The sequence below is a fragment of the Narcine bancroftii genome, chromosome 3 (assembly GCF_036971445.1).
Source record: "Narcine bancroftii isolate sNarBan1 chromosome 3, sNarBan1.hap1, whole genome shotgun sequence".
NCBI lineage: Eukaryota > Metazoa > Chordata > Chondrichthyes > Torpediniformes > Narcinidae > Narcine > Narcine bancroftii.
The window spans coordinates 9,260,349-9,273,788 of NC_091471.1; the positions used below are offsets into that span (position 1 = coordinate 9,260,349).

Here is a 13,440-nt window from a genome sequence, read left to right on the forward strand (position 1 = left end):
CTCTCTTCTTCCAAACCATATTCCCAATATCTCTCAAAAACCAAGGTTCCTATGCCTGCTAACCTTGCCTTTAATCCTGACAGGAACATCTCAAATTTTCACCTTTGAAGGTCATCCACTAACCTCACACATCCTTGCCCGAAAACAACTTATCCCAATCCACGCATTCTAGATCCTTTCTCATTTCCTCAAAATTTGCTTTCTCCAATTTAGAATCTCAACCCAAGAGCCAGACCTATCATTCTCCATAATTAACTTGAAACTAATGGCATTATAACCCAAAATGTTCCCCTACATGTATTTCTGTCATCTGTCCTATCTCATTCCCTAATAGGAGATCCAGTATTGGACTCTCTCTAGTTGGTACCTCTATACATTGATTTACAAAACTTTCCTGAACACATTTGACAAACTGCAAGCCAACCAGCCCTTTTACAGTATGGGAGTCCCAGTCAATATAAATCTACTATCACAACCCTATTTTCTGCAGCTGTCTGCTATCTCTCTACAGATTTGTTCCTCCAATTCTCGTTGACTATTGGGCGGTCTATAATACAATCCTATGAGTATGGTCATACCTTTCCAATTCTTCGGCCTCAGTAGAGGAGTCCTCTGGTCTGTCCTGCCTGACCACAGCTGTGATATTTTCACTGACAAGCAATGCCACTCCTCCCCCTTTCATCTCCGTCCCCCCCCCCCCCCCCATTCTATCGCATCTAAATCAACGGAAGCCCAGAACACTGAGCTGCCAGTCCTGCCCCTCCTGCAACCAAGTTTCACTAATGACCACAATGTCATAGTTCCATGGGCCAATCCACACTCTAAGCCCATCAGCCTTTCTGACGATACCCCTTGCATTGAAATAGATGAACTTTAGAAAACTTCCATCACATACAACCTGTTGACTTCTAACAGTGCATGTTATTTTCATATGGCTGGACCCTTGTGGGAATTGATATATAGAGGGATCTTGTAAGCATCCACATTTTCCTGAAGTGCTTAAGATGGTAATGAAGATGTACAACATGCTCGCATCCATCAAATGAGGCATTGAGCATAAAAATTGCAAAGTTACATTACGGTTGCATAAAACTTTGGTTCGGTCACAATTGGAGTACTGTGTCAAGTTCTGGTCACCATGCTACAATAGATAATGTGCAGGCTTTGGAGAGGATGCAGAGGATATTCACCAGAGCATTGCATGTATTAAAGAGCACCAACTCTAGGGAGGGTGGGCAAAAACTCCTTGCAGACATCGCGGGATTCAAACCCCAGTCTCGATTGCTGGCATTGTAAAGGCTCTGTGCTAACTGCTACACCAACAGTGCCACCATTGCATAAAGGTGTGGTGCTAACCACCATTGCCAACCATGTATTTTCCCTGTGTCTGCGCGAGTTTTACCCAGGTGCTCCGGTTTCCTCCCACCATTCAAAACGTACCAGGGTTGTGCGTCAATTAGATGTAAATTGGACAGCACAAGCTCGAGGGCTGAATCGGCCTGTTACCATGCTGTATGTCTGTCTATGTCTAAATTTAAGGACATGGCATCAAAATTTAGGGTGGTAGATTTAGGATGCAGATGAGGTGGAACCGCTCATGAATCAATGGAATTCACATCCCACTGAAGCCGTGGAAGCTACCTAAGTAAATATGTTTAAGACAAGGTTAGATAGTAGGCGAATTAAGGGATCTGGAAAAAAGGCAAGTAGGTGGAGATGAGCCCATCATCAGATCAGCCATGATCTCATTGAATAGCAGAGCAGGCTTGACAGCCCAGATGGCCGACTCCTGCTCCTATTTCTTATGTGATGCAGACTGGTGATTGAACTTTGCCCCTCTTTCAGAAGTCTGTAACCAGCTTGCTAACACTGAGGGAGAGGTGATGTCCTGGCCACTAGTCCCTCTGTCTCTCTTCTGTACTTGAGCTTGTTGTTGGAGATCCTGCCTACAGCCGTGGTGTCATCCATAAATTTGAAATGAAGGGATAAAGATCATGCAAAGGTTGGTCAGATCGTTTAGATGTTCATCATGATCAATGCAGACATGATGGGTCAATGCAGACATGATGGGTCAATGCAGACATGATGGGTCAATGCAGACATGATGGGTCAATTCAGACATGATGGGTCAATGCAGACATGATGGGTCAAAGTTGACATGATGGGCCAAAGAGCCTGCTCCTGTGCTGTTATGTGCTTCTACATTCTATGCAAGAGTGCCAAAATGGATTATCTGGCGAATCACTGTGAAAATTGCTGTTCCATTTCCTGCATAAAAACAATGGATATGGTGGCATGGAGGTCAGATTTCTGCTTTAATATCCTGAGACCTGAACGACTGATCCAAACTCAGAAATTAATATCCTACCAAAGAAACTGGGGAATTGCATTCAAGTAGGTAGATAAATTTAGAAAAAGACTTTTTCTTGTAATGATGACTGTGTTGCAAAAATAAGAAAAGGAAAACTAATTACCCATACCTTGGCTGTTCTACAGGTGATTCTAGACCAGGCCCACCCTAAGTCTCCAACATGGCAATAAGGGATGAGTGAAGGGATGGTTCAATAGAATAAGATCAACTGAGAAGGCCAGATCATTTAAGTCAGATATGTCAGAGATCGATAGGTATCTGAATACACACCTATCAGCTCGAGATCACCTTGAAAACAACAATTCATACATATGGCTGCTCTTCATAGACAATAGCTTGGTCTTCAACATAATTATTCCCTCAGTGTTGGTCAAGAAGCTACAAACTCTAGGCCTCCGTACCCCACTCTCAACTGGATCCTTAACTTTCTCATTGGAAGATCAGTCAGTACGGATTGGAAACAATGTCTCTTCCTCACTGATCCATCAACACAGGCACACCCCAAGGATGCGTGCTTAGCCCACTGCTCATTTGTTCTACACGCACGACTGTGTGGCCAGGCACAATTCCAATGCCATCTACAAGTTTGCCAATGACTCCGCAATTGTTGACAGAATCACAAATGGCAATGAGGAAGCGTCCAGGAGGGAGACAGATCAGCTCATTAAATGGTGTAAGGACAACAACCTTACGCTCAACGTCAGCAAAACCAAGATGATTGTGGAATTCAAGACGAAGCCAGGGAAACACGACCCAGTCCTCATCCAAGGCTCAGTAGCGGAGAGGGTCAAGAACTTCAAATTCCTGGGTGTCAACGTCTCCCGAGGCGTTGTCCTGCAGCCTCAGTGTTGATTCAATCACAAAGAAGGTTTGTCAGCAGCTATATTTTGTGACGTGTCACCAAAGACTCTCGTCAACTTCTACAGGTGTACTGTGGAGAGCATTCTGGCTGGTTGCATCACTGCCTGGTACGGAGGCTCAAAGTCTCAGGACAAGGATTGTTAACTTAGCCTGCGACATCACAGGCTCCAGACTTCACTCCATTGAGGACATCTACATGTCTTAAAACAGCAACCTCTGTCCTCAAAGACCCCCACCACCCAGGCCATGCCCTCTTCACCCTGCTACCATCGGGGAAAAGGTACAGGAGCCTGAAGACGAGCCATCCGCAGCACAAGGACAGCTTCTTCCCCGCTGCCGTCAGATTCCTGAATGATCAATGAACCAAAGACATGGCCTGACTTTTCATGCACAATTATTGATATCATTGTTTTATTTATAGTAATGTTGTAAGATGATTATAATCCAAATGTTTTGCTGCTGCAAACACCAAATTTCATTAGAATAAATCCTGATTCTAACAGGGTATCAAAGATTATGGAGAGAAGGCAGGGGAGTGGAAGAATGGGTCAGCTCCAGGTAGAATAGTGGAGTGGACTCAATGGGGCAAATGGCCAAATCCTGCTCCCATACCTTGGTCTGATTTTAAATTATTCTGGAATATGAGTATATTATCAATAATGATAATTGTGATAAAGATTCATTGTCACAAAGATTCACCTGTTTTGCTAAAGATCTGGTCTGCCCTGCACAATTCCAGATTAACATAGGGTCAACACAAAGCTGTTACAGCGACTGCGACCAAAGTTTGAATCCAGCGCTGTCTGTAAGGAGTGCTCACATTCTCCCTTGACTGCATGAATTTTCCCTAGGGGACTCGGCTTCCTCCCACCGTTCAAAACATACAGTTGGATATAATTGGGCGATGCGGGTTTGTAGGCTTGTTACCATGCTGTATGTCTATAAACATACTAGCTTCTTAATTGACCTCTGATGCTTCTCGGCTAATGAGTTTTTGGTGGATGGCACAGTGGCTGAAGGGCCCTATGATCATTCAATTCAGGGACATTGAAGAGATCGAAGAAGCAATGACCTTGGCAGCAATGCTCACGTCTGTAAAAGAAGGAAATGCATTCATGGTCCATAGGAAACTATCACCTACCAGTGTCTCCTTCTCGGCCTCACCACGTCTAAAAAATATCTACCAGCTTCCCTCTTGGGCAACGTGCTGACCATCTAATCTAGGCTCCAGCTTCTATAAACTGAGCAAAACTATAAAAAAATTGCTTTGTTTCCATGGAAAATGGATCAAGAAACTGGTTGTGATACAGAGAGAGGGATAGAACTAAGAACATTAGAGCAGAGTACAGGCCTTTCAGTCCTCGATGTTGTGCTGATCTATATAATCCTACAAAAAAAAAACTAAACCCTTCCTACCCCATAACCATCAATTTTTCTTTCATCCATGTGCCTGTCTAAAAATCTCTTAACAGCCCCTAATGTTTCCGCCTCCACCACCAACACTGGCAAGGCGGTCCAGGCACCCACAACTCTGCAAAATAATTACCAGGAATGTCTCCCCGAAACTTTCCTCCCTTCAGTTTGTACAGATCTCCTCTGGTGTTTGCTACTTCTGCCCTGGGAAAAAGGCATTGGCCGCCCACCTTATCTATGCCTCTCAGAATCTGATAGACCTCGATCAAGTCTTCTCGTATCCTTCTACATTCCAAAGAGAAAAGTCCCAGCTCTGTTAGCCTTGCCTCATAAGACTTGTTTTGCAATCCAGGTCTTCTTTCTTTCTTTGGCTTGGCTTCGCGGACGAAGATTTATGGAGGGGGTAAAAGTCCACGTCAGCTGCAGGCTCATTTGTGGCTGACAAGTCCGATGCGGGACAGGCAGACACGGTTGCAGCTGGTAAATCTCCTCTGCACCCTCTCCATAGCTTCCACATCCTTCCTGTAATGAGGAGACCAGAACTGAACACAATACTCCAATTCTAGACTCACCAGAGATTTGAGGAGTTGCAACTTGACCTCTCAACTCTTGAACTCAATCATCTTATTAATGAATCCCAGCATCCCATAGGCCTTCTTAACTATCCTATCAACCTGCACGGCAGCCATGAGAGACGTATGGATTTGGACCCCAAGAACCCTCTGTTCCTCTGCACTATTAAGTACCCAACCATTAACCATGTACTCAGTCTTCAGGTTTGACCTTCCAAAATGCATCACCTCACACTTATCTGGATGAAAGCACAAAAAAATGTCAAAGAGAAAGGATGAGACGGAAAGAATCCTACTGCATTTACCTAGCGCTGTCCTTTGGCACAGGGCGTGTCTGCTTCCCAGGTGTACTATTCAGTTTCACGTCAAGCTTAAGCTTGGATTTGACCTTTGCTGGTATCTCCACTTAGAAAGATTTGATTTGAAAAGAAAGATTAAAATAAAATAAAAGATCAAAAACACCTATTTTGTTATGTATGGAGGGGGAAGGGGTGATGGAGAGAAAGGTGGATTACCACCAACACTTGTGTGAGGATTAACTTTATAACTCGATATTTTTTAAATACTTTAATGAAGCACACAAATGTGTCCATAAATCCTCCTTTCTCATTTACCTGTGCCGTAATCTGAAATGAATAGAATGGGTTTGTCAGAGTAGCCACACGAAAGGGATCCGATATCTAGTACCAGACTGTACATTTCATGAGGCTCAAAGGATTTTTTTAAAACATTCAGCAGAGCTTCGAGGTAAGCGTTAACATTTAAAACTTTCAGAACAGAAGCCTGCCTTCCCCAATCTCCTCTGAATTATGTGCACATCTTTCACACCTCTTGAAGTGAAATGGAGGCACCCAGGGCAGTGAGCCAGAAACAAGGGTTCAAAATCCCAATAAGGCATGCAGGCATTTAAATTTGATTAAAGAATTTGGGAATAAAAATACAGTAAAACCCTTGTTATCCAGAATTCAAGCAACTGGCAGAAAAATCGTGGAAAATAAATAGATTTTTAAAAAAACGGCATTTTAAATTGGCGTGCCTCATCGTGAGTTCACCAGTCACTCAACACGCAATCTCAAGCAACCGGAAAATTCACATCTGGCGTCTACCAATCCCTATAGGTTCCAGATATGAGGGATTTTACTGTAACAGCAAACGTGCGTATGATCGCCATTTATGGCCAAATGCTTTTCCAGGAAGGAATTTTCGCACTCTGGCTTCAATGCACCTCAATACCCATACCTATCTGACCAATCAAATCTCCCCTACCTGCCACAGTCGAGCGGCAATTCAGGATAAGTTGGTGATAAATGTTACCATTGGGCAGCAATCAGATAACACAAGCTAATAGGTACAGCAAGGCATTTAGCTCTTTAAGTCAGTCTGCCATTCAACATGGTCAATCTTCAACGACAAACAAATTTCCACGCCTTATTGCATAAAACAATCTGCTGGAGAAAGTCTGCAGTTGTTGTGACTGTAGTCGAAATGCTGGGGAAACTCAGTCGGTCATGCAGCATCTGTAGAAGGAAAAGATATTTTACAAACATTTCGGACTCAAATCCTTCCTCGAGATATGAAGGAAAAAAGACAGGTGTCTGAATTAAAGGTTGGGGGAAGAAAGGAAAGGGGGGAAGAACAGGAGGGGGGTGGGTGGGGGGGGGGCGAGCCCAGACCAACAGACAAAATGTGTTAATGGGATATGAGAAGTGAGAATTGATTTTGTCTCTGTGAAAGGATTCAGAGGGGAAAGGGAAGAGAGGGAGAGAGACAGAGCTAGGGAAAAGAAGATGGGGAAGCAGATGGGGGTGGGGTGGGGATGTTGGGTTTATTTAAATAGAAACTGTAAAAGTCGATGTTAATGCCGTCCGCTTGGAAGGTGCCCAGACTGGAGAAACTCAGCAGGTCAAGCAGTATTAGTGGGAGAAAAAGAATGTACAATGTTTTGGGTAAGAACCCTTCATCTGGACCCAAAGCATCAATCAGTCTTTTTCTTCTACTTACGCCACACGAAACACCGAGTTCCTCCAGCAGATTGCTTTATCGCCTGGATTCCAGTATCTGTAGTTCTTTTGTGTGTCCCTAGACTAATGAATCCTAGCTGTATTCCCTCTCTATCTTCTTTTAAATAAGGGCATCATAATTATATGCAATACTTGGGTCTCCTCAAGGCCTTGTTCAAAGTTCAAATGTATTGTCAATTGTAATGTTTATTTACCCTGTGAATAAACAAAGATAAAGATCCAAGGATCCTTGCTAGTTGTATCTGTCCTAAGGAACCACATCTAGAAATGTGACAAATCACATTACAGGAGGGTTAACACTTCAGAAGGGCTTTATTGATAATATAGCAGACTGGATTATCCTCAGGGTGGCATAGCAGGTTAGCAGCTAGTCTGCTGCCTTACACCTCCAGTGATCCAATTCTCCCTGGAGGTGAGCTGTGAGGAGTTTCCACAATCACCCGTGGCTGTGTGGGTTTCTGCCAGTCACCCGCTTCCTCCTGAGTGAGAGTAGGTAAATTGAACCACTGTAAATTCACCCTGAGGAGGTTGGTTAAAAAATTTGGGGGGCAGGGTGGCGGGGGTAGAAACTGATAGACATTTGAGAGGGAGTATATTTCAAGAGATAGAGGGGAATGGGGCTGGTGAGATGTATGTGTTGCGAACCAGCATGAGCCTGTGGCCTCAATAGATGCATTAGTGAGAATGTAAAAGTTACAGTGCCAGAGACCTGAATTCGAATCTGGTGTTGTCTGTAAGGAGTTATCCCCATGTCTGCAGAGGTTTTCCCTGAATGCTCCAGTTTCCACCCACCCTTCAAAACGTACAGAGTTGCAGATTAATTTGGGTGGAACGGGTTTAAATAGCCAGAATCAGTTCTACCATGCTGTAAATAAAATTTAAAAATTAAAAATGCAAGCCTCTTTTTATAATACAATGACATTTCATAATTAGATCAACATCTTTAGCTGTAACACTAAAATAAAGGAGTGCCTTGTGGGAGATGCATTTTTCTTTCAAAGAGGAAGAAGAGTTGTGCGGGAGGGGGTGTTGAGGAGGGAGAGAATGACAACCCTCTGCAGCTGATGGATATGGCCACTGATACAAGAGCAAAGGAAATCACAGATTCACAATTGATTCCAGTTGGAAGACAGAGGTCATTGAAGGTTTATCACTGGAGGGGGCTACAAAGGGTGAGGCAATCGCACGGAGGATAATAGTGACGTCCCCCACTTCTGCCTCACCTCAACACGTTGACATTAGCAGAACAAGCTTGCAGTACCACACCAAACCCAACATATAAAGGCATCATGAAGAAAGCACACCAGCACCTCTACTTCAAGAGTTTGTGGAGGTTTGGAATGACATCAGAAACCCTGGCAAATTTTTACAGATGTGTGGTGGGAAGTGTTCTGACCGGTTGCATTAGGGTCTGGTGAGGGGACACCAATAGCCCTGAGCTCCCTCCAAAAGGTAATGGACACAGCCCAGGACATCACAGGGATAACCCTCCTCACCATCAAAAACATCAACAGACAACGCTGTCATCAGAGCAGCAGCAATTAGCAAGGATCCACACCAGCCAGCCCACGCTCTATTCTCCCAGCTACCATCAGGAAAGAGGGAGCACAAGACTTGTACCACCAGGTTCAGGAACAGCTGCTACCCCTCCACCATCAGGATCCTCAACAACAAACTCAATCATTTAAGGACTTTTACTTTTGCACTTTATTGATTTTTTTTCCTCTCTGTATTGCACTGTTGGGTTACATTTCTTTTATTTGTTTACATGTATGTTGAGTATAGGTTTTTACACTACCAATAAGTGGTAAATTCTGCCTCGGCAACAGGAAAAAGCTCAGGATTGCATGTGTTGTCAAGTACGGACTCTGACAAGAATCTGAACTTTAACTTGAACATTTGAGCTATGTCTGTCAACTCTCAAGTCCACAAACTTTTGGCATCATTGAGGAATGATCAAACCAAGGAACCATTCTTTCCTTGTCTCATCCAAGGGCAATGATTCTACTCACTATCTGAGGGATTCTGGACCTGAATGACTTAGGCAGACAAAGCAAGAAGCTGCTGAGTCATCTGCTACTGGTATTGGTGAAACTGAGGAGTGTGATTAATGTTCAGACCCTTGCACCGGACAAAAAGGATCATGCAGACAAAGTGGAGACTATATGAATGGGAAGCAATCTTAATATGTTCAAATTAGCTGTGAAAAAGGATATGGATCAGTCCAAGATAAAAATAAAAGTTAATTAAATTAAAAAACACAAAAATGCTGGAGGAACTCAGCCGGTCTCGCAGCATCCTTAGGTGGTCAAAATAGATAATCCTCCCTCGTGGGAATTTTTCTCTGTTGTCAGCAATCCCTGTGGATCTAGAATGATTTGCTTCCACCCTAATTTCTCTTTCATGGACAACAAAAAAGTTGTCCACTGAGGTATGAGTGGGGTTAACTCAAGAGGGCAGGTGCTCCTTCTATTGTGTACAGTGCTTTTCTGTACTCAGTCATACGGTAAGGACATAGGCATGCTACATCCAGTGTGCAACCACACAGTGTGCTGTACAATCATATATACAAGGAAATAAGCCATTTAGCCTACAATGCCCCTGCAAACCAGTGTGCAGTCAAGCGTTGCATAACCATGCAGTTCTTCTTTCTCTTTGGCTTGGCTTCGCGGACGAAGATTTATGGAGGGGGTAAATGTCCACGTCAGCTGCAAGCTCGTTTGTGGCTGACAAGTCCGATGCGGGACAGGCAGGCACGGTTGCAGCGGTTGCAGTGGAAAATTGGTGGGTTGGGGTTGGGTGTTGGGTTTTTCCTCCTTTGTCTTTTGTCAGTGAGATGGGCTCTGCGGTCTTCTTCAAAGGAGGTTGCTGCCCGCCGAACTTTGAGGCGCCAAGATGTACGGTTTGAGGCGATATCAGCCCACTGGCGGTGGTCAATGTGGCAGGCACCAAGAGCTTTCTTTAGGCAGTCCTTGTACCTCTTCTTTGGTGCACCTCTATCACGGTGGCCAGTGCAGAGCTCGCCATATAACACAATCTTGGGAAGGCGATGGTCCTCCATTCTGGAGACGTGACCCACCCATCGCAGCTGGATCTTCAGCAGCGTGGACTCGATGCTGTCGGCCTCTGCCATCTCGAGTACTTCGATGTTAGGGATGAAGTCGCTCCAATGAATGTTGAGGATGGAGCGGAGACAACGCTGGTGGAAGCGTCCTAGGAGCCGTAGGTGATGCCGGTAGAGGACCCATGATTCGGAGTCGAACAGGAGTGTGGGTATGACAACGGCTCTGTATACTCTTATCTTTGTGAGGTTTTTCAGTTGGTTGTTTTTCCAGACTCTTTTGTGTAGTCTTCCAAAGGCGCTATTTGCCTTGGCGAGTCTGTTGTCTATCTCGTTGTCGATCCTTGCATCTGATGAAATGGTGCAGCCGAGATAGGTAAACTGGTTGACCGTTTTGAGTTTTGTGTGCCCGATGGAGATGTGGTGGGGCTGGTAGTCATGGTGGGGAGCTGGCTGATGGAGGACCTCCATTTTCTACAGGCTGACTTCCAGGCCAAACATTTTGGCAGTTTCCGCAAAACAGGACGTCAAGCGCTGAAGAGCTGGCTCTGAATGGGCAACTAAAGCGGCATCGTCTGCAAAGAGTAGGTCACGGACAAGTTTCTCTTGTGTCTTGGTGTGAGCTTGCAGGCGCCTCAGATTGAAGAGACTGCAGTTATATAGCAAGGAAAAGCCCACAACATCTATGCCAATCAGAGTGCACCCATATCATTATGGGAACTGATGACTCAGCCATTGAATTCCATGTTCGAGATTCAATTCCATTGTCATGTAATAGTATAGAACGTGTAATATTACACAAAATTGCCTTCTGCCTGCTATAAGGCAAAGAGTCACTATTGGTGTCATCTAGCGCCCCTTAGAGTAAGAGAGAAAGAAGCAAGAGAGTCCCTTCAGAGACACTATGTGTCCACGGGCTCGTGTCCAGCGCTCCTGCTGCCTCTGCGGATGCACACTCATGTTCTCTCCATCAGGAACCCAAACCTTTAACACCATCAGGAAGCCTTTAGCACCAGAGGCCCAATGGGAGCCCTTCTTGTCCTCAACATCCAAGCTCCGAAACCTAGTCCCCTGAGCCAGTTTCTGGTAGCCCGCAGCACGTGCAGGTCCCCCCCCCCCCACCCCCCAACAGTCTGGGTGGGTGCCTCAACCGCTGAGCCCCACACTGGTTCGTCGCCATGGTCACTGTCCTGTAGAGTCTAGACCAATACAATATGGATAAATCATGTGGTCCATATGGAATATAAGCTAGGTTTCAATAAGGGAGGAAATTCCACTGATGATGCTACAACCTTGTTCTTTCACTCCATCCTGACCTACCTGGAGAATGACGCCAGGCTGCGGTTCACCAACTTCAGCTCAGTGCAGTTTAATACGATCATTCTCCAGAGGCTGGCGGAGAACCTGTCCTCACTGGGACTCAATACCCCATTCTGTAAGTGGAACTGGACTTCCCAATGGAAAGAACAGTCTGTCTGGATCATTAGTAGAGCATAATGTGCTCAGCCTGATCCAGTTCACACTATTGACTGATGACTGCATCACCAGATCCAGCTCCAACAGGGTCATCATGTACACCAGTGACAACTGCAGTCGGTCTCATCAGCAACAACGATGAGTCACTCTACAAAGAAGAGGTGGAAAGTCTCGTGAGATGGTGCGAGAGGAACAACCAGAGTCTCAAGTGGACAAGATGAAAGAGATGATCGTGGACTTCAGGAGGACCAGGAATGACCACCCTCCACTACACATCAACAACCCTGAGGTAGAGAGTGGAGAGCACCAAGTTCCTTAACTGGTGACGTATCATGGACACTCAACATCTCCTCACTTGTCAGGAAGGTGCGTTTCCTGAAAAGACTGAAGCGGCAACACAACCAGCCACCATTATATCAACCTTCTACAGGACCTCTTCCATGATTCCTCTGGATTGTTGCATCATAGTTTGCTGAACAGCTAAAGACTGACCGACGACTGCTCACACTAATCATCCAAGACATATTGGCGTACAGCACGGTAACAGGCCATTTCAGCCCACAGTCCATTCTGCCCAATTTACACCCAATTAACCTATACCCCGGTACGTTTTGAATGGTGAGAGGAATCCGGAGCCCCCGGGGAAAACCTCCGCAGGCACGGGGAGAACGTACAAACTTCTTACAAACAGCAGGGGTTCGAATCCCCATCCAGATAACTGGCACTGTAAAGACGTTGCACTAACTGCTCTGCCGTGACGCACAATATTTATTTATTTGTATATGTGAAGACTTGTTCTGCGTATGTATGTGTGTGTCTGCATGCTTTGCACAGAGGACAGGAGAATGCTGTTTTGTCGGGTTCTACTTGTGCAATCAGATGATAAATAAACTTGACTTAACTTGAAATTATAGAGTTCCTCGCTATAATCTTCTAAACACCAATGGTTTAGACATGGTACCTGTAGACTAGAAAAATGCAAATATCACCTCGTTAAAGGTGCAAGAATAAACCATTAGCCCATCATCTTCAAAGTAATTGAAAGTGTTATTAAGGGAACTGTACTTGATGTGGTGTATATGGATTTCCATAAATACGTTTGTTGAAAAATTGGCAAAGTATCAGAAAGCTGAATACAGAAAAGATAATTTTCTAAACTGGAAGGATCTGCACAAAGGAGTTTAGCAAGGGTTCGGACGAGGACTAGTGCTTTTCTCAATATATTAATAAGTTTGTATTAGATCACCGTAAGATATAGGGGCAGAAGTAGACAATTCGGTCTGTAACGTCCACTCCACTATTCCAGGATAAGTTGATGCATTCACCCATTGGCCCCACTCCCCTGCCTTCTCCCTATAATCTTTGATAGCCCGACTATTCGGATCTCTGGTATGGAGGTGCCAACTCTCAGGACAAGAAAAAACTCCAGAGGGTTGTTAACTCGGCCTGTGACATCACAGGTACCATCGAGGACATCTACAAGAGGCAGTGTCTTTAAAAAAACAGCCTCTATCCTTGAAGCCCCGCACCACCCAGGTCATGCCTTCTTCATTCTGCTGCCATCAGGAAAAAAAGTACAGGAGCCTACAGACAAGCACTCAGAGGCACAAGGTCAGCTTCTTCCCCGCTCCCATCAGATTCCTGAATAATCAATGAACCAATGAC

The 13,440-nt window shown here is 44.8% G+C and overlaps 1 protein-coding gene across 3 annotated transcripts in view; it reads right to left on the minus strand.

Annotated features, from left to right (window-relative positions):
- The window catches only part of npm1b (nucleophosmin 1b), a 152,039-nt gene that overhangs the window by 70,875 nt on the left and 67,724 nt on the right, over window positions 1–13,440 (minus strand). The window contains exon 8 of one of the 3 annotated variants that reach the window (XM_069923488.1): window positions 718–6,734. The exons of the other annotated variants lie outside the window; for them this stretch is intronic. Within the exon in view, the coding sequence (XP_069779589.1) occupies window positions 6,621–6,734 (114 nt within the window). The 3' untranslated portion in view covers window positions 718–6,620. Of the gene's footprint in view, window positions 1–717; window positions 6,735–13,440 lie in introns of those variants that run through there. 3 annotated transcript variants of the gene reach the window in all.